At 42.1% G+C, this 22028-nt stretch overlaps 1 protein-coding gene across 3 annotated transcripts in view; it reads left to right on the top strand.

Moving 5' to 3' along the window:
- Positions 1 to 22028, top strand: part of ADAMTS12 (ADAM metallopeptidase with thrombospondin type 1 motif 12) — a 287771-nt gene that overhangs the window by 238289 nt on the left and 27454 nt on the right. For 2 of the 3 annotated variants that reach the window (XM_010955560.3, XM_074356860.1), the window contains 3 exons: positions 4372 to 4582; positions 14982 to 16115; positions 20648 to 20800. In XM_010955560.3, coding sequence (XP_010953862.2) covers positions 4372 to 4582; positions 14982 to 16115; positions 20648 to 20800 — 1498 coding nt within the window. The remainder of the gene's footprint in view (positions 1 to 4371; positions 4583 to 14981; positions 16116 to 20647; positions 20801 to 22028) is intronic. The other variant, XM_045517090.2, reaches the window with a different exon arrangement.

Raw genomic sequence — 22028 nt, 5'->3', positions numbered from 1 at the left:
ACTAAAATCTTCACAAGAATTTTCCCAAATCTCTTAGCTGCAAGAGGTAGAGCCTGGATTTGAACCTAGATCTGTCTGCTGAGAATTCTATGCTGGGCTAGGATACCATGCTACTGCCTGGGATCTCAGGATGAACAGGTTTGGGGGCTAAAACCAGAATCCCAAAATTTAAAATATTTCTCACACATTAAAACACAATGAAAATGCTATAAACAAGTGGAAGATTCTAACTCCAAAGCTAAATCATACACACAAATTCACAAGGGGATAAAAGAAACAAAATTAAGTTGATTTGTTTTTCTAAAGAATAAATAATAAATGTCGATTGCTGTGTTAATATTATTTGTTTTCGAAAGCTTAGTTCAGTCATTTCCTTGGATATGAATTTCAAATTGCAACATTTTCCTCTGTCACCTAATTTTCATTATCTCTGAAGAGTTCATCCCCATCCTTCAGAGCTGTCACTTCCCCTACTCAAATGACTGAATGTGCAAGATTTAATCTTTTATTTCTGGATTATTGTCCTTCAGTAATAATTTATTTCTACATCCAATTTGGACATTCTGTGTCCTTTCCCAAATGAGTACTTAGGACGGATTTTTTTTTTAAGATTTAATAATTTCTGGTAATCTAAGCATAAGAAATACATGTTACATGGCTTTCAGGATGAAAGTCTTGAGTTCATGGTCCAGGATGGAGTAGGCTGTCAAGAAAGAAGAATCTTTGGAATTGAAAGTGTATGTGACTCCAGAAAGAGGTCATTTGAGTCTCTTCCCCCTGTTGACTTCTCTCTGAACTTTGGTTTACAGCAAAGCAGAGCTCTGTGAGGCTACAGCTGTGATGGTGCCCAGCACATCCAAAGTGCTTCATAAACTCCATCAGCAATTCTTTCCACCCCAGAAGCTGCATAGAGGTTTCAGTGCAGAAAGAATAGCTCATGGTTTAAATCCAAGTTTCTTAGCCTTAGCACTAGAGCAACCTGAAGCTGGATAATTCTTTGCCATGGGGGCTGTCCTGTTCATTATGGAGTATTTCACAGCATCCTTGTTCTCTACGCACTAGACCCCAAGAGCACACCTCCACCTTGTGACAACTAAAAATGTCTTCAGACATTCCCAAATGTCCTCTGGGAAGGTGACTATGGGGCTCTCCACTGGTTGAGAACTACCAATCTCAATGAAAGCAATAAGGTCATTGAGGCTGGGAAAAGTCCATGAGAGTTGGGAGAGGAATGAGCACGGTGTGTGCAGGGGACCACAAGAAAGCTAGAGAAGATGAGGTGGGACCAACAGGATTCAGTCAGAATAAGGAGACACTGTGTATAAAGGTCAAGGAAGCTATAGTGCTTATATCATACTAATGGTTATTATGTTGGAATTTGGAATGTCAATTGAATTTGATTTTGGAATGTACCTAAATGCTATTAGGGAAAAGATGAGTACAAATAATAGTTTTAAAAATTGATATTTTTAAAGAAATTACTATTCTGAGCAAGAGTTTAACAAATTCAGATTAGGACTTTCACTTTTCTGTGTAATAAGGGTTAGCATTTATTTTTATATTTTATTGATTTATTGGTAGTCAGAGCTGCCTGAGCAAGCGCTGGTGTGGGAATGGGTGGAAGATACAGATCCTTCTGCTTGATTTCAGAAGGTGTCCAAACGACAGTAAACTTTTCCAGGACAGCTACAGGTTCTTTGTGGGTCTCAAAACACACTCACTTCTTTATTTTACTTAATTCATAAGAAAACAACAGTCTGTTCTTTGTAGAAAAAATTTAAAGATAAACAATCAAATATTTATTTGGTATCATAACACCAGTGATTTCTAATCCTGACTTCATATGAAAGTCATCAAGAAATTCAAAAAACACCGATGCCTTGGGCCCTACCTGCAAGAGATTCTGGTCAACCAATATAGCAATAACCCCCGAACACTGATCATTTTTTTTAAGTTCCCCAAGTGATGTACAGTGAGAATCATTGATAGAGCCCCAGTCCTTGAGGCTTTTACATAGTAACTGGAATGAGAAGATTGACTAATCTGTAGGGACTAAAGAATAGAAAGCAATGTAATACCAATCATCCAGTTGTGTGTCAGGTGTGACTGATGTCATGGATGTTCTGGTAAGAGAAAAATCAATGGCAAAAATGGAAAAAGTCAGATTAGGTTGTTGTTGAGTCTGTGCTGAGTAAGCCAGAAAGGTTGTCTTGTTGAGGTGGATAAGCGTGTGGGCTGGGTCTTTTGTCTTGTTGAGTTCTTTGCATGTTACATTATCCTTCTCACCAAAGACTGAGCATGTTAACAGTCTTCTGTCACAAATCTTCTATGAGCATAAATATAAAACAATATTCTTTTACAAGTCTCCTGGAAGAGGTGGGATTATGGCAGACACCAAAAAGAATGAGACAGACAACAGAGAACAATTGGCAATAGCTCGTGAGCCCAGAGCCTGGAAGACCTTTGCAGGGAAGTAAAGAGGATGGGTTTCACTTTAAACTAGTGACAAACATACGCGAGGTACTCCCAGGGGACTGTGGAGAAAATTTCAGGAGGAGAAAATAAGAAAGTCCATTATCACTTTGTGATGCCATAGCTGAAAGCCTTGTAGCAAATAATTAGATACATTAGACTTTCGGTCAGCTCAGATTAAGGCCCCTCCAGAATGGCATTTGGTATATTCGATAATGTGTCTGGCCTCCCTTAGAAATGTCAGAGGTAGGACAAAGTGATTAGATTAATACAGGGGGGCATTTATTTGGTGTCATGTCATATGATTCCAATATTAGCTCTTTATCCACACAAGATGGCCAAATGTTAAACACAAAAGAATTAATAAGTAATCTTAATTACTTGCTAAGTGAAGAATATAATAGAATTGAGGAAGAGCTTTCTTCTAATATTTTTAACCAGAGATGAAAAGGATAAGGATCAAGGATCTACCCAAATAAATGCAGTATTTTGTAAACATAAGTAATAGTACAAAGTTTTATCTTCTTCAGAATTCAATACTTTCTCAAGGCCAGAAGGCTCCCTTAAAGTCAGGATTGAAGGACTTCACATGCTGTATTATTTCTCCCTTGAAAAAGAGAGAAATATTCCATTTTATTCCTGCACAGAGAGATGAACACACAGGCCATACAGCTAAGCAGTGGTGGACCCAAACCACACTGGGTCAAGACGCCTGTTCCATATTTTGTATTGAGGAAGATTTGTGCAATGATGGAGAAGGGAAAAAAGAGAAGGCTCTTTGTCACTTTCAAAAGCTACTTCTGTGTAACCGCTGGGCTCACATCCTAGAATCTTAAGTCCGTCATCCATGATAATGGGGTAGAGAAAGAGTACACCTCTTCATTTTTCCATAGAGAATTCAGAAGGTTAATTTAGCGAACAGTTTCAACTATTCAACCTATCAAGAACAGCTGACAAAAAAAGAAATGACCTTATTTGATAAGTTTCTCTTTTTCCTACCCCTTTCTGATTAAAGGGACCCATGAAAATATTAATAGGTAGATGGAAGGAGATGGGGTGGGGGAATCATGACAATCCCCCTGCCTGATCAGCTCCTAAATCATTGAAAATTAGTGTTTAAGTACCTGCTTTACATTGAGATAGAAAAACATTCATTTAGGAGCCAAGAGACCTAGGAAAATAGTGACTTTAAATGAGCGTTGTGGATTAAACGAAATACAAGTATATGTCCAGTGCCTAGTACAGAGCTTGACGTCATACCAGTTCATCATTGGTAACTGTTGTTGTTTTGATTGCTAAAGGATTGAGCTGGTACGATGTCAAGCCCTGTACTATGCACTGGACATAAACTGGTATTTTGTTAATCCTCAACACTCTTTTAAAGTCAGGATTGTGGGGAAGGATATAGCTCAGTGGTAGAGTGTGTGTTTAGCCCACACAGGGTCTTGGGTTCATTTCCCAGTACCTCTGTTAAAAAATAAATAAATGACCCTAGTTTCTTCCCCAGTCAAATTTTTTTTTTAATTTAAAAAATTGAGTCAGCATTGTTACATCCATTTAACAGATAAGGAGAGTAAGGCTTAAACTCACTTGAAGTTGTACAACAGAAAACTGGACCTCAGGTTTCTTGACTGAAAAGAGGGCTTTTTTTTTTTTCTCATTTAAAAATATCCTTACTGAGCATCTACTTATGCCCAGTATTCTTTTGGGTTTTGGAGCTGTGATTGAGCAAGCTAGCCTTAGCCCTGTCTGCAGAGCGCCCTCCACTGGATGGGAGCATCTTCAAGAACCTCCCAGCTCTGTCACGGGCACTTCTGCTCCTGGTTTCCTTGCAGGGGTTGAATTGAGAGTGTATAGACTGTGGGTGATCTTCCCTCACATGCCCTTGTGTGTCTGCAGGTGGTGGGCAGGGGAGTGGGAAGCGTGTTCGGCCACATGCGGGCCCCACGGAGAGAAGAAGCGGGTGGTGCTGTGCATCCAGACCATGGGCTCCGACGAGCAGGCTCTCCCAGCTGAAGACTGCCAGCACCTGCTGAAGCCCAAGACCCTCATTTCCTGCAACCGAGACATCCTGTGCCCATCGGACTGGACAGTGGGCAACTGGAGTGAGGTGAGCTCAAGGGTTAGAAGGGAAGCCGGCATTGTTGGTGCTTCATCAGCCCCGCCCCCCATTCCTCTTCACTAGCCAATCCAAAGTGCCCCCGGGTGAAACTGCACCGCTGGCCAGTGCTCTTCACCTCGGGCCTGTTTCCTGCATTTCCCACCACCCAGTATCCTCTCTTGCTTGTTTTTCGTTCTTCCAGGATCTCTCTCTCACTTGTCCAGTGGTCAGATACCAGCCAGGGGGTAGCTAGATCTCACTCACACAGGCTTCCAACAGCCAATCGTAAATCTTTAGGATTTTTGTTGACCCATTTGTTAAACCATTGGTAGCAAATCGAGGCTCCCCCACCTTCTTCAGGAGCTGGTTTGTCAAACATTTACTGGTAGTTATGTTTCATACAAAAACCAAAGAAGGGTCACTCTGATGGGGGAGCGACAGGCAGTATACTTGACACTTGGAGAAGCCCCTCAAATCATCCATCTGTTCAGACCTGACCAAGGTTTAGGTCGTGTACTATTATCAGTCACATACAGTCACATAGTGTTGCATTTCCCTCAAGTTAATCGAATCTAATTCTCCGAGTATAATTAGAAATCCATGGGCTAGAAGGTCAGGAGAGTCTCCCAGGCTTTAATTTTCTTTGGGTTGCCATGGACCCTGGTGCCGTCAGGCCTGGTGCTCCCAGAGGCTGCAGTAGAAGCAGAGACCTTCTTTCTGCAAGGGTGCTGGAGTCCCCAGGGGCCTGGCTCTGCCTCCCTATGCATATTTCAGTTAACGACCTAAGGAATTACTAGAAAATGAACAATTCTTTAAAAACCAACAGGCCAGAATTTATCGATGGATGCTGACTTCTTACGAGCTTCCTTGGGAAGCCACGTGGTTTCCATAGTAACACTACCATTGACCAGAGTATCTTAGGAATTCCTCTTAGACTCTCCTTCAAAGAAATGGAAATTATTTGATTCAGGAAAATGCCACAGAAAGTCGATTAGAATTAAGTCTGTTGGTTAAAGGAGTAATCTGATCAATCTGGATAAAGCCTTTGTGTTTAATGTGGTATTTGATTATAAGTAAATGCTACTGCTTCTCATAGCTTACAAAGGTTCTCTGAAAGTATTATCTAAAAAAGAATTCAAAAATGTGTATAAGCAAAGTTACCATCTCTGAAGATAACTATTTGAAAGCAGAAAACACTCATTTGAATACAGACACTTTGATAACCTTATTTCCAAAATGATTTCATTAGCTCGTAGTCACGGTTTAGGTTTATTTAAGCTTCTAATTCTGTACAGAATACTCTCTGGAGCATCTGAGAGAAAGTGAAAAGTATGGTCCCTATATTGTAAGAAATTCCCATCAAATGGGAGAGCTAGGACCAAAACCAGAAAAGTCAAAGGTATACATGTAAAGAAAACACACCTACAGACGAATGCAGGTGTGTTACTGATATGTGCACACATCAGTAATAGGCCAGAATATCCCCCTGCTCCTGGGAAGGCACACTCATGGCCTGTGGCTGGCCTGACCTATTAGTCTACCGCCAACCTGGATTGTCATAAATTACAGTGTTGTCAAAATAAGGCTGAATGGGGTATGGCGACTGGTCCATTAAATCTGTTTACCAGAAATGTGTTGGCTGCATCCAAAGCAGTTAATAATTCCTGTCATGTAGAATTTACTAATTGCCATAATCGTCGTGCTTTTTCAAAGGACTGCAGTTACATGTTTGGCTAAGGCACTCTTTTTATTGTGTTTATGTTTATGAGGAGCGAAATGATGTGCCTTAACTGGGGAACAAAGGACCAAAAAGTTGGTACTCGAGAGTCTGTTGTTTCAAACAGAGCCACCGTGTAGTGTACTGACAGCAGACGTGGAATCCAGTTTCTAGCTTCCGTTTGACAGAGCCAGACAGAGAGACGGAGCCACTGCCTTCATTCAGGAGATACTGTCAAGAGAGGTGCTCTTAGTTAAATCAGCATTAAAATGTTCATCGAATAGGGCTTCCTTTCATCCCTCTGCTGTCTTGCTTGTGTCTGCATGAGCCCTTAATGAGCTTTGCTGGAACATGACGCATGTCTTTGACGTTCTGCGAACTGTGCCAGGATACTTTTTAAAGAGATGATATAGTGATTCTTGCTACACAGAGTATTTCTGGTCTGGATTTTGATGAAAAGCAGTGTTTCAGCAATACCTGATCCTTTGGTCTGCACTGGGCCATTTGGGTCACCCTGGGTGAGTCTAAAGCTATAATGTAACTGGGTCAGAAGACCCCAGAACTATGAGGCTCCTGGACTCCTGTAGAATGGTCTTCCCTGGGCTGTGCAAGGTGGGAAGAAGGAGAATAGGCAAATGCATGAGCTGCCCTTCTCTGCCAATCAACTCTGCCGACCCAAGGAGTGAGGGGAGAGTGGCTTATCTGTGCCAGGCTGGACTGCTCATCCCTGCCCAAGCAGGAGTCAGAAGAAGGAGGTCTCTCCCTTGCTAGTGACAGCCAGAGGCTGCCCCCAGGGCCAGCCTTCCTGCCCCACTGTGACCATCCCCTTCCCCTCTAAGTTCGTGCTGTGGACACCTGACTCCTACTCCCAATCTCAAGTTTCACCAAGAATCTTATCCTGGTTTTGCCCAACCTACTTTCTGGGCTTGGAGGGTAGAGGGGGCCTCTGTTGTAAACAAAGACAATTATCAAAGTTTCTGTGGCCCCCATAGATAGACCACTTCAGCGACCTGCCTTGTGAGAGGCATCCAGTCTAGTGAAAGAGAGCATGACCCCCTGGGTTCAAATCCTGGCTCTGCCACTGATCTGATGTGTGAATTCAATCCCTCTGTGATTACTTTGAGTTTCCTGTGACTTGTTTCCTCCACCTCTAAAATGGGGATAACAGCAGTACTTAGACTCTAGGGAAGTTATGAGGATTAAATGAGCTAATATTCCTGAAGTTCTTAGAAGAACAGTGCCTGGCACATCACAAGAGCTACACATATAATCGTTTGTTAGTAAAGTGAATAGATAGAAACAGGAAGAATGTCATCCATCATTTGTTGAGTGCTTTCCACACTATAGATCAATGTCTCAGTTAACCTTTTAAATAACTCTATGAGGTTGATTTTATTTTATTTTATTTTATTGTATTGTATTGTATTTTATTTTATTTTGAGTTATAGTCAGTTTACAATGTTGTGTCAATTTCCAGTGTAGAGCGCAATTTTTCAGTTATACATGAACATACATATGTTCATTGTTGCATTCTTTATCACCGTGAGCTACCACAAGATCTTGTATGTATTTCCCTGTGCTATACAGTATAATCTTGTTTACCTATTTTATATATACCTCTCAGTATCTGCAAATTTCAAATTCCCAGTCTTTCCCTTCCCACCCCCCTCCCCCCTGGCAAACACAAGTTTGTATTCTATGTCTATGAGTCTGTTTCTGTTTTGTATTTATGTTCATTTATCTTTCTGTTTTCTTTTTTTTTAGATTCCACATATGAGCGATCTCATATGGTATTTTTCTTTCTCTTTCTGGCTTACTTCACTTAGAATGACATTCTCCAGTTCCATCTATGTTGCTGCAAATGGCGTTATGTTTTCGGTTTTTGTGGCTGAATAGTATTCCATCATATAAATATGCCACACCTTCTTTATCCAGTCATCTGTTGATGGACATTTAGGCTGTTTCCATGTCTTGGCTATTGTAAATAGTGCTGCTATGAACACTGGGGTGCAGGTGTCTTTTTGAAGTAAGGTTCCTTCTAAATATATGCCCAGCCACTGTGGAAAACAGTATGGAGATTCCTCAAAAGTCTAGGAATAGACTTACCATATGACCCCAAAATCCCACTCTATGAGGTTGATTTTAGTTCATGAATTCCCCTCTTTCTCCCAGCAGTTAGATGAATAGATTTAGTAATTTTTCTAGACATTTTAGCCCTGGCAAGCCCTAACTGAGCTAATGTTAAACCTCTCTTGGCCTTTTCTCATTTAAAAAGACAGAGTTATTATAAGGTTCGATGATAATCTGTGTGAGCCCTTGGCATAGTGCCTAGAAAATAAGAAGTGTTCACTAAAGAGTAACTTTATTATTGGGCAAGATAACATGCTACTGATTTTGCAAGCCTTGTACAGTCCATGGCACCCAGTTGCCCTGATGAAATTGATCTGTGGCCCCTGCATTTTCATCTAACTCCCTCCCGGAGCTCAGGACCATTTTATTCATGGAGTATTATAAGCCCAGGGCTTAGAGCCTGCAAGCTTTTTAAGGGCCTACAAAAATGTTTGAAACCTGCAAAATCAAAAAAAAAAAAGAAAACCCAAAAACTAATGTGTTGCTCCAATAGAAAAATGACACTGCAAAATCAGAAATCAGTCTTTAATTACATATTAAAAGCAAATAATTATCAAGCATTTAGTATGTATATCAAACACTTTTACGGGTATTAGCACAATATCTCACAATAGTCTTCTTAGTCCCTTTTTACTGGTGAAGAAACTGAGGCACAGAGGTATATAGAAACTTGTCCAAGGTCACACAGCCTCTAAGCCATAGAACCAGATTTTGAATGCAAGCAACAGAGCTTTTACTCTGAACACTGGCATGAAACATCTCAAACGTCTGCAAAAGGTAACAATATGACAGCTCTCAGTATTCATGGAAAATGTATTATGTTTAGAAACAATTTTCTCACTTTGCTGAAATTCCAAACTATGCATAATGATTGCGGAGAAGTCAGAGCCACTCATAAATTAAATGAGCTGCCATCGCCAAATATTTTCAAAAGCAGAAGAATAAAACGCTTTTCAAATTGTTTTTACAGAAAGGAAATTACATTTCACATGCGCCTAGAGATTTAGTCTATTTGATGGGCCATGGGGTGGAACCTCCAAAAGCCGGCATGCCCAGGGTCTGCAAAGATCTTTCATCAGTCCTTTCTGTGCAAAGCTGTTCACATGAGTGTTGCCTTGCACAAGTGACCGGGTAGACTAAATGTCGATTTTCACAAACAAGCTCTTCTGGCTCTTCAAACAGAGGGCACTGCAAGTGCCAGTGGCTTATCTGTTGCTAAATGAAAAGCAAAGCAAACAGTACTCGTGCGAAGACCCCCATGAGTTCCTGCAAACTGAAGGGAGACAGAGCATGGACGGCTAGGAGACATTGCTGGTTCACTTACCCTTAGTAATCCCAGGTTACAGTTAAGGTCCAGGGCACTCCTATGGGGCTAGACACCTGCTGCTTTAGCCTTGACCACCTGCTCTTTTGTCTGGGGACCTCTGCAAGAGCAAACACCTCAGTCCTTCCAGGACATCAGCAGTCTGTGCTTTGCCAGATTTCCTAGAGAACACAATTGAGCATTTTTTTTTTTTATCTGAAACAGCTACTCACAGAAAACCAGTTGGGGGCCATGCTGATTCTCTTCATCATGTCTGATTTTTTTTTTTAATTATCTAGTGTACTGTACTCATTTGCTAGGGCTGCCATAACAAAGTACCACAAACTGGGTGTCTTAATGAAATGTATTGTCTCACCACTCTTTAACTAGAGGTCCAAGGTCAAGGTGTCAGCAGAGCTGGCTCCTTCTGAGGGCTGTGAAGGAGAATCTCTTCCATGCTTTTCTCCTATCCCTCTGGTGGTTTGCTCACAGTCTTTGGTGTTTCTTGGCTTGTAGATGCAACACGTTGGTCTCTGCTTTCATCTTCACATGGCCTTATCTCTACGTGTGTCTCTGTATCCAAATTTCCCCTTTTTATAAGGACAATGGACATATTGGATTAGGGCCCAACCTAGTAACCTCATTTTAACTTGACTACCTCTGGGAAGACCCAATCTTCAAATAAGATGACATTCTGAGGTACAAGGGAAGAGGATGAGCAGGGGTAAGGACTCTGATATCTTTTTTGGGGGTAGGGGGACACAGTTCAACTCATAACAGGTACCCAAGGTTTGTAGCTTACTTTCAAAATGGCTTTAGTATGAGATCCAATCATTCATTTATAAATTCCCAAGACTATGTATTAAGTGTTTTTATGCCCAAAGCATTAGCTGTTTCTCTACTCATGCCCTTAGTCCAAACTCTCTAATAAACCCCAACTGTGTTTTTAAGTAAACTCTCTCTGAGCCAATTGCCAGCTCCCCTCACCCACAGTCTCCCCAACAGTGCGCCTCAGGGGGGTTGACTGATTTAGCCCTAGACCTGGTTCTCAGTGGGCTCCCCCGGGAGTCCTTAATCTAGGCGTGATGGCATGTGACAGCAAGATAACTCCCAGGGAGGACATTAGCAGATTGACACGCTGTTTGCCTGGTACAGAGCTCCAAATTATAAGCTAAGAGCGTAAGATAATCATAGCAGAAATTGGTTTTGAGAATCGTGGAACTACCAATTGAGATGAGTTCTAAGTGTGGTGCCGTGTCTTGCATTTATCTCACTGGAAGGGCTTGACAGCTCCTAAAGAGATAAACACAGTTGGAAGATGTACTGGAAGAAGCGTGCGCTGAATACAGAACAGCACCGCCTGTTCTGCTGTGACTACGAGAAAAGGCAACTGGGTTTCTACGCCCGATATACTCGGTAGATAGTTAACACTGTCTCACTGGGCACAGTCTGCCCTAGTGCAGAGGAATGGCAGCCATTGATTATTGGAAAAGCTCCATGTCTACTGGGTAAGGAAAGCAGAAGGATGCGGATGGTCGGTGGAAAACATATACAGTCTCCCAGACCCAGGGGTCCATTTATGAAGTTTTGACTTGCCATTTAGGAGTGGGGCCAAGAGTTGCAGGTCATCTGCTTTTTTAAGAGAAGCTAAAACTCTGGAGTCCTAGTAGGAAATCTACTCATTTTCAAGTGTTGACACTAATTCAGTTTTTGTATTTTTCTTTTCTTTCTTTATTTTTTTAATGGAAGTACTGGGGATTGAACCCAGGACCTCGTGCATGCTAAGCGTGCACTCTACCACTGAGCTATTTCCCTCCCCCCAGTTTTTATATTTTGTTTGTTTACTTGTTTGTTTGAAGGTTGAGCAGACCAAAGAATACACGTCAGCGGGCCACATTGAGCCCTTAAGTCTGCCACTTTGGAATTCCTGTTCTAGAATAATGTTTTGTTTTAAAAGGTCAAAATCTAATGTATTTTAACTGAACAACCACCTAGATAGCTATTATTTACTCCTGCTTTTTTGTTTGTTTGTTTTTAGGCTGAACAAGTTCACCGTGAATAATATTATTTAATACTTGTAATTTATAAATTAAAAATAAAGACTTTTACCCATCTCTTAGCCCTAGGAAGTCTGAATTGGAAAAAAAAAAATCTAGCAGTAAACCAGTCGGCTATTATGGGTCTCTGCAGTGTCTTCTAGACATGTGCCTACAACTATTTCTCCCAGACAGGTGCTCACCTCACAGCAACCCCCAAGACAGGTCTGTGCATCACTCTGTGCTTCACAAGGATGGTAGAAGTTGGGGACACCCATGCCCTTCGTAATTATCACTATTATTATTATCAGCATCATTATTATAACAGTGATAATAATAGCTTCCCGTTCCCAATTGTCTTCTATATATTATGCAGTGTGTTAAGACTGTTGTCTTATGTAACATTCACAGGCGCCTTGAAAGGTGAGCATTACTTTCAATTTCTGGATGAGGAAGCTGAGGCTTAGTTCCTGCCTCATGCGTGGGGTTAATAATGGGGTTATAATGGCATGTTGAAGGCTTTAAGCTATTTCTTACAGGTTTCATAAAAGCTTTTATATCATAATTCAATATGAGGTGGAGGGCACACACCCATATACTTTTGGATTTTTTAAAATGCTTAAAACAAAATTTTTTAATGTACACTACTAAAAATGTACACTACTCTATATAAAATAGATAACAAGAACTGACTGTATACATTTGAAAACAGGGAACTGTATTCAATTTCTTATAATAACATATAATAGAAAGGAATCTGAAAAGAAAAAAATGTATATGTATAACTGAAGCACTTTGCTGTACATCTGAAACTAACATTGTAAATCAACTATGCTACAATTAAAAAAAATGTAAAGTTGTCCAGTAAAGTCTATGGGTATTAGAGACATGACAAATCAAAATAAACAAGGAAAAGGAAATGAAGAAAAAGAAAAGAAAATCAAAAGGTTTCCTACTATGTAACTGTCCACTCTGACATTTTTTGGAAAGAAAATCCCAAAGGGAGTGGGGTACACCTGCTGCTTGAGAACAGTTGGTGGCAGCGTTGGCGGGGTCCTCACTGATGAATCAGCTCTCGAAACCAAGCTTTCCTGAGGCAGTCAGCGTGGAGATGCGTTCAGACGTACATGGAGGATTATTTGGCTAGCCTGATCAGTTTTTGCAGAGTGGAGATTTGAAGAACCAAGGGGTTCGGATTAGTACGTAAGTGGAGAAGTGACTTAGGATGACTAAAATGGTTGGAGCATAAAGTATCTTCAGGCACAAGAAGAGTAGAAATATTGTGATAAGCCAGGAAAGAAGAATCCTCAGCCTGCCCTTTCCAGGCTCCAAGGTGCAGTGAAGAGACCGTTTCCTGCCCGGTGGGCTCTGAGACCTTTAGTTTTGTAGTCTCCAGTGGGTTGGAAATGAGTGTGCACTTCTTGGTCTGTGAAGCACTCTTCCCACCAAAAATTATTATTAGTATATCAAAAAAAAAACTTGGAAGTTCAGTCTGAGAGTTGAGTGTTTGTTGACATCTTAAACCCGCAGCTTCATTGGTCGCCCTCAAATCTGCTGTCGGATATTCCCTGAGCTGCACAGCCTCCTGTGCTTACGAGTGTCTCCTGCTTTTAAAGGCACTTGTTTCACAGACCATCACGGATCCGTGAGTGACTGTGCTTGACTGGAACAAAATAAAAGGGGAGTCTTCTCCAAAAGTATTATTTCCCTATACAGAGGAAATTGAAAATAGGACTTGAGAAGGCAAGAAATTTAAGCCAAAAAATGGAAAAATTGGAGAATTTTCCCATTCCTGATTTTGTTCCAGGTAAAACAATCACATAATAAATATGTAGTCAGTGGTCACTGTGTCCTAAGAACCATCCTAGAATTCTATTATGAACAAGAAAAGAGTTTTTGCCTTGGGTAACTTTTCAGAAATCAGGAGTTTGGTCAAGTCAGTAAGTGATTTCAGCAGATAAACCGCGGGTCCACTGTGCTGTGTTAGGTTTTGTGGGAGGCACGGAATAAATCTGATTCTTACTCTGCCACTGACTTGCAGCCTTTCAAATGGGTCTCTGGGTCTCAGTTTCCCCTCTTGTGAAAGAAGGAAGAGTAATTCCAGCCTTGTAAATCTCACAGCCCCATACCCCTCACAGGGCTGACACTCACAGGGGACTACCCAGAATAATGGCTGGGAAGCCCTTTGAAATCTAGGAAGCATTGTGTGGTCCCTATCTTCAAGAAACCTGCTTTGAGGTTAGAGACATAAGACAGACAAATATGAAACAGCCAGTACAGACCTGGATGGTCCATGTTCAAGAGCCAGTTGTTTGATGGATAACTTAAAGTATCATTGGAAACGTAAGCTAAAAAGGAACAATTTAGTAAGAATATGGATTTCTCAATGTATCTAGACATTTAGTGTTCTGTAGCAACTATGTGTTTGCAGCTGCTGAGACTTGAAATAAATAGTTTACCATGAATGCTGAGGGAGGACTGTCCTGTTAGGATCCTCCCCCCACCAAAGGCAATCTAGCTGCCTGCGCTTTGTATGCCCTACAGAAGAATGTGGATGGAACATTGGAGAGGGGCACCTGCCGTGGCCCTGTGTATCCATCAGCTCTGTGCTACAGAACTCAGCTACCTGGAAAGAGTATTTCCCCACCTTTGATTAACTACCTGCCTTTGAATTTCAGAAAAGGACCTGGATCTCTGTACATGAGTGAGTACAGTGATTTTCGAGCTTTCAACCTGAGTCTACCTGACACAGGCAAAAAAATGGAGCTCTGGTGTCTGGGTGAGATTATGTGAGTCATAATGGATAAGGAAAGGCTCATAATTAACAGATTCCAGTGACTATAAATATTTTATATTAATTTAGAAACATCAAAACCCTAGGAAAGATACTACTATCTCTTTAAAAAAAATTAGGTGATCTGTTTAAATCGCTGCACTCTTCATGGATCCACTATTCAGCATTCATAGCCCAGTCTTCAGTTTTACTATGTTATTTTTGGCATTTTCAGTTTGTTATGGGTAGATGATTGGCCCAGAGTCCCAGCTGGTCTCCAGAAGATACATATTTCCATGGGACTCTAAAGGAGCACAAAAATCAAATATGAAGATAGAAAACAATTTTAGCCACAGTTCAGCTTCCATTGTGCCTGTCCTGATTTGTTGTAAACCTTAGCATGAGAACTAACACATCTTTCCTAGACTAACAACATCTCTCTTTTCCAGTGTTCTGTTTCCTGTGGTGGTGGAGTGAGGATTCGCAGTGTCACATGTGCCAAGAATCATGATGAGCCTTGTGACATGACAAGGAAACCCAATAGCCGAGCTCTCTGTGGCCTCCAGCAGTGCCCATCTAGCCGGAGAATTCTGAAACCCAACAAAGGCACAATTTCCAATGGGAAAAAGCTACCAACACCTGACCCCTTCAAGCCCATCCCTCCAGCTACACCCACTCCCAGGATGCTGACCACACCCAGTCCTGGGATGCTGACCACACCCACTGTGCCTGGGTCTATGAGCACAAGTACTCTGGCAATCAGCAGCCCTGGTCCTACCACAGCCTCCAAAGAAGTCGACCTGGATGGGAAACAGTGGCAGAATAGTTCAACTCAAAGTGAACCAGGCTCCTATGATGTCATTTCCATTGGAAGTACTTCCCAGCCCATCGTCACTTCCCAGTCTATGAGTATCCAGCCAAATGAAGAGAACGTTTCCAATCCAGACACTGGCCCTACCTCAGAGGGAGACCTTTTAGCCATGACAATGAGTGATTCTGATTTATCAACTTCCAGCAACCCTGTGACTTGGCAGGTGACTCCATTTTACAATCCCTTGACCAAAGAACCAGAAATGGAGATTCATAGTGGCTCAGGGGAAGACAGTGAACAACCTGAGAACAAAAATGAAAACAACTCTGTGACATGGACCAAGATCAGAGTAGCCGGAAATGATGTTTCAGTGGAAAGAAGTACAGAAATGCCACTTGGACCTCCGCCAACGCCTTATCTTAGGGGGGCATCCTTGTGGCCACCCTTCAGCACAGTGTCAGAAGGACTGCTCGCCACCCAAAGGCCCTCCACTCTCAAAAGTGCTGCACCCAGAGCTGAGGGGATGGTCACTGAAAAGCCAGCTAACCCTCTGGGAGGAGATCGCCAGCCAGCATCCTCAGAAAAGTCAGTAAACCATCATCCCCCAGAACTTTCAAGCAACATGAATCTAACACAGAGTTCTGGAGCAGTTTTGACTGAGGAAGATGCAACAAGTCTGATTGCTGAGGGGTTTTTGCTGAATGTTTCCAATTACAAGCCACTCTCCACAGGCCACAGTCCTGCCCAGTGGATTGTTGGAAACTGGAGTGAGGTAGGAGTTCCATTTCTTACCCATGCCTGATTCTTTATGGAAATTAGCGCTGGTATTGTAGTGCAAATTTCAAAGTGGGCTTGTAGAAAACATAGTCTACTGTGGCAAAAAGGCGAGGCAGTCTGGTCCATGCCCTCACCTCCTTGTCTCCCTGTTTCCTCTCCCAAAACTCCTAAATAGAGAAAAAAAAAATCTCCAGGGAAGGAGAGCAAGTGTAGTGAGATATAGTGAAAAGAATCTGGAGCTAAATCAGGAGGCCTGGGTCAGCCAGCTGAGTGATAGGGGAGAATTCAGTCTGTCTCTCTGAGCCCACTTTTTATCTACAGAACAAGGAAGCTGGTATAGGTCATCTCTCCTCTTTAATGTCCCTTCCAGTTACAAACTAATGATCCTATAATGAGGGACACTGAAAAGATGTGAGTTCACATCTCATTCAGAAAGCCACTACTGAGACACTGATTTAAACCTGTCAAGTAATCACAATTGGAATGGAAATCTAAGAAAGAATTCTTAACAGTTCTATAGCTCACTGTATCAATGATTTCTTTTTGGATTCAGTGTTTGCTTGTATTAAAAAGTTTTATTTTGGCTCATTAAAAGGATTAGACGATAGAGAAGGAGATAAACATGAGGACAAAATGTTGGCCCCTGTTTTCAGGCTTCAGGAATTTGGCTAGATATTTGTTTTTCCATCTCTCGAGCTAATTACATCCTTTGAAGCATCAAAATCACTTCTCACCCCCTTGAATTTCGAATGCACAGTATATGAACCTGTTAAAAATAATTTGACAACTCAAAAGAGGACTTTGTGGCAAAGTAATGACATGTTCAGATCATTCCGTGTTTTTTAGGACAATGCATGACTCATCTCCCCAGCTAAAGAGAAGTATAAGCAGCTAATATAAAAATAACAATGTGTTTAATTTATAAGATGTGTTCATTTCCGTATCACTTTCCTGTGTATCTTTTATTTTCTCCTTTTGACAGTCTGGGGAGCAGGTAGGGTCTCATTTATACCAACTTACAAAAAGAGAAACTAAGATTTTTAACAGTTAAGTGACTTGTCTACAGACATGTCAGTTGCGTGATGAACCTTCTGACTCCTTTCACTCTAATCTGTTGTTTCTCTAGTGAATTTTGGCACCAGCTGACAACTTTGCTGTATTAAAATTCTTTTGTCTGAATTAATCAGTCTCGTTGGTCATGGAATTAAATATACTGGCAATAAATAGGTGAACACAAACTTCGAAAAATGTTTGTTCGCATTCGAACTATGTTTTCACATTGATTTATTTCGCTTTCTAAAGCGAAATCACATTCATTACGTTTTCTGTCAGTGGAGGGGCATCTTATTATCTCCATTTGCATGTAGAGAATCCAGGTTCAGGAGGGGGAAAAGTTTCATGCTTAGAATAATCCAGTTTGTAGAAAGAATGAGAGGGATGGGTGTTATCATTTGACTTTGATAGAAATAAACTGTCTCAGGAGGAGGAGATCAAGTGGTGGAGCACATGCTTAGCGTACACAAGGTCCTGGGTTCAATCCCCAGTACCTCCTCTAAACAAATAAATTAAATAAATTACCCCCCAAAACAAAAACAAAAACCCAAAAAGCAAAAGAAAGAAAGAAAGAAAGAAACGAAGGAAGGAAGGAAGGAAGGAAGGAAGGAAGAAAGAAAGGAAGAAAGGAAGAAAGGAAGAAAGAAAGAGACTGTCTTGTTGAACACATAATTCACCCAAAATTTGGCAACCATTGGAGCCACCGATAGCTATTAATTTTAGGCAGATTGTCTGGAAAAGGGGAATTGGCCCAGACTGCAGAGGCTTTTAAAACTGCAAGAACATTACGAGGACAGAGTTCCCCATTTGGCCAGAGTCCCCTTCATGACAAGGCTTGGCACCTTCGGCTTTTGTGCATCGTTTGAGACAAAATGTTCAATACACAGAATTGTCGGAGAGGATCAGGATCCGGAATGAAAACCTGGGGTTTTCAGTTTCCCACTGTCCCCTGATTTTTTTTATTGTACCCATTTCTGAAGTTATTTCTTTAGGATTGTCCCTCCCTATAACGGCGTGACTGGCCTCTCAATCACTGCATCTTAGGAACCCTAGAATCCCCACTGGTATCAATCTTCCCTTGTCCTCCTGGAAAAACCCTAATGGTTTTTCAAGTCAGTGTCGTCTCATCATTTCTGTCATCTCCTCTTTATTTCCTGTTAGTTTAGTTTCAGCGGTTTCCAATCTAATGGTCAGAGGCATCTGGAAAAGGTTGTTTCCATATTTCCAGATGCCTCCCACCATTGTTTACTACAATGTTGGGGGGAGGGGGCTGCTACCAGCATTCCACGTCTGAGAGCCAAAGATCATGAGAGTCCTGTGACACTCAGGGAGGTCCCTGATGAGGAAGTGTTACCCCATGCAACATGCCAGTAGTGCCCCAGAGGTCAAGAGTGGTGGACCCTCGGTTACTACTTTTGTTAGGACACCTGCCCTTGCCGGTCTGAGCCCTTTAATCTCTCCCCTGCCCAATGCTTTCCACTCATCATGCCAAGAGATGTAAGACTGCCATATTTCCCTTCCAAAAGGAATTTTCTAATCATTCCAAACTTCTGATCACAAATCTTTAATGTACTTTCATTACATATCACATCAGATGAGATCCACTCTAATATCCAACAGCCATCACAACCCAGCATAATCCAGCTTTCAACATTACTGCCTCCTACCTTGCTTCATCCAACTGAAGCTTCAACAAATCTAAACTGCTCAGGTTCCTCTAAACCATCTGCTCCTCTCAGTCCAGTGCCTTTGTTTATGCTGTTTCCTCTGCCTGGAATTTCTTTCTTCTTCTCCTTTGTCCCTTTAAATCCTGCCTGTTCTTCAGTGTCCAGCTTTGAGCTGCTTCTTCCATAAGCCTTTTCTACTCTTTCAGATTGGAAGTAATTTCTAAAGTTACTTAGCATTTGACCTGAAAGCTCTCTCGTGGTGTCCTCCCACTTTCTGTCCTGTATGAAGAGCTGTGCATGTCCCCCAGTGTCCCCATCATGTTCCCTCTCACTGCTTGTGAGTTCAAACATCAAAGAACTCATATAAAAACCAAGTTAACTTTGTAAACTTGACATGTAGACATAAAACTTGAAAGCAGAAGCTCTGGGTTTGCATATTGGCTCAATCACAGACTGTATGTCCTCACTGCACCCATTTCCTTATCTATAAAATGAGGATGATGACAGTGCCTGATTCATGAGATTGTTAGGAGATGAAAGGAACAGCTCTGTGTAAGGTGCTCAGAAGAGTGTCAGGCACATAGGAAGCACTCGGTAAGTATTTGCTTTGATATCTGTTTGTAGGACAGAAAACTTAGGCGCTTGACGGCGTGCATAGGTGGGGATCTCATTTTGACCGAAAATCACATATCAGCAAATTGCTTCATCATTCAGTCAGATCCCCTGGGCCAGTTAAATGCATGCTATACAGTCGTGTAGATGGAAGTGACAGTATAATATTCCACAGCCTTTCACAGCAGTTTTCATGCAATTCTGCTGCAGCCCTGCACATCAGTTCCAGTTCTGAACACCCTGAAACCTGCTCCTTGACCTGGTAAATCAGTTGTCACAGGGTCACTAGCTGTGATGAGGGAGAAGGTTTCTGGGACAAAGTGAAGTTGTCCCTCAGCCTTCTCAGGGTCCTCCTGTCTTCTCTGATCCCCTACTCCGAATTTTAAACTAATACAAGGGACCGTCAGTGGAATCCCATTTCACTGACTGCATTTCATGGACTTCCTCCTCCGAGCTTTACCTCTGGACCCTGACTGGCTGCCTGAATAGAAATTGTCAAAAAGGAATTAAACAGATGTCTGCTCACAGCATCTGAATCTAACAGGACTAGATTCAGAGCCCCAGAGACATGTGTATTTGCAACGTGAATATGGTACAAAAAGAGCTATAGGTAAACATCACTTGTGGTTTACCAGGTTCATCACTGGCCTGGTAATTTGGTCTCACTAACTCCTTTCCTGGCTTTGAACAAATGTCACACTTTTCTCCATGTCGTGATGTGAAATTAACATCGTACTGTCTGTGTGACCTTGAGCCTGACTTCTAAACTCTCTGAGCCCCAGAGACCTGGAAATGGGACTTATAATACCGACCTTGAAGATGTGTTGTGTTTAATAGGTACCATTTTTAGAGCACTCGCTTTGTGCATGAATTACCTCTGTTGTTCTTACAGCATTTAATAGACGAGGCACTGGGTTTTCCTCTCACAGAGAAATCAGGAATCCTCAACCCTGGCTGCTTATTAGAATCACCTGGCAAGTTTTTAAAACACCCATGCCTGAGCCCTGCCGGCAGCTGTTCAGGTTAATTTCTTTGGGGTGGGGCGCCAGCACTGGTATGTTTTTAAAGCTCTGCAGGCAGATTTAGTGGGTAGCAGAGACTGAGGACCCCTGACTCAGGGGTGTCTTGGCATGTGCCGGAGAAAGTGGCCCTGAGCCTCTGTCTTCTGTCTCCCTGTCTCCTCCTCCCCCGGCAGTGCTCTACCACGTGCGGGCTGGGGGCCTACTGGCGCAGCGTGCGGTGCAGCACCCACCAGGACTCAGACTGTGCCGCCCTTCAGAGGCCGGACCCGGCTAAGAGATGCCACCTCCGTCCCTGTGCTGGCTGGAAAGTGGGGAACTGGAGCAAGGTAATTTATCAGGCTCAGCGGGGATAGGGGTGGAGGGGTGCGAGAGGAACTTACACAAGCATTTGCTAAAATAGATTTTCCTCCTCCCTTCCTACTCTCCAAACTTCCTGCCTCCCTTCTGCCCTTTTCTTTGATAAAATGGTGGATGAGTAAATCACAGGCATTACACAATCACAGGCCTACTTCATGTTACACAATAGCCTTAGAACCAGCACAGAGTTGTTATTAACCCACGTGTTTTTATCTGCCTGTCCACCCTTACCAGATAAACTGGGGGGAAGAAAAAAGTGAAATTTGGTGTGATTAATTGCTTGTCCAGCATGCAACACTATTCCTAAATTGCTTAAATTTAGCTTTATAATTAATAATTCTACATTATCACATGTGTAATTAAATCATGGTTCAGCAGCTGCTCACAAGGCAAGGATAGCATTGAGTCTGCCAGACTCAAAATGAAAAGAAAGCTGAAACATCAAGAAAAATTTTGGTCTTTAAAAGTCTGTTTCCTGTATGGATCTCTTTGACATGCGATTTTGTTGTCTTTGCTAATGTGGCTGCTGTTAATTACATTGCCGTGCTGTCTGCATAGTCCCTTGGGAAAGGCTTTAGCCGGTTTTAGGATTAGTCAGCCATGGTCCTTCTGGGCACCTATCAGGCCCAACCTGCCCGTCACCTTGGATGGGGCTAAGCCAGCCCCGGGGGGGATGCAGGGAGACTGGCATCCCCTCTAGATGTTCGCTCCCTCATCTAGTGGAGAGGTCATGTCCCCAGACAGGCAGGACCTTGAGGTGTCTCACTGGATGTCTGTCTCTGGTTCTTCTAGCCAGCTTACCTGGTGGACAGGCACTCGGAACATCGTTTATCTGTGTTAGGCCCCTTTTCCCAAAGAAAGGCTCTGATCTTTGGCAAGAGAGAAAAAGTAGTGCTATTCCCTGAAAAAATTACCTTGCGTTTCTTGGCTGCCTGCCAAATCCATTTTTCTGTTTTCATACCATTTTTCTTTCAAGAATGAATGCTGGTTCTTTTTTCTTTCTCTTCCAACTCATAACAAACTCAAGATCCAAGGACTAAACACTTGGCTACAAACTCTCTCCCACATCCAGAAGAATCTCAAAAAACATTTGTATCCCTGACCTTGCCAAATGTTGACCAAGTCCTAAAGTTCCACTTCCCCATCCTGGGGATTCATTCTTTCATGGAAATTCCATGACTCATAAAAAGGACAGAT

The sequence above is a fragment of the Camelus bactrianus genome, chromosome 3 (genome assembly GCF_048773025.1).
Source record: "Camelus bactrianus isolate YW-2024 breed Bactrian camel chromosome 3, ASM4877302v1, whole genome shotgun sequence".
Lineage (NCBI taxonomy): Eukaryota > Metazoa > Chordata > Mammalia > Artiodactyla > Camelidae > Camelus > Camelus bactrianus.
The sequence above is the reverse complement of the archived record's forward strand: the minus strand, read 5'-3'. Positions and strand labels throughout refer to the sequence as shown.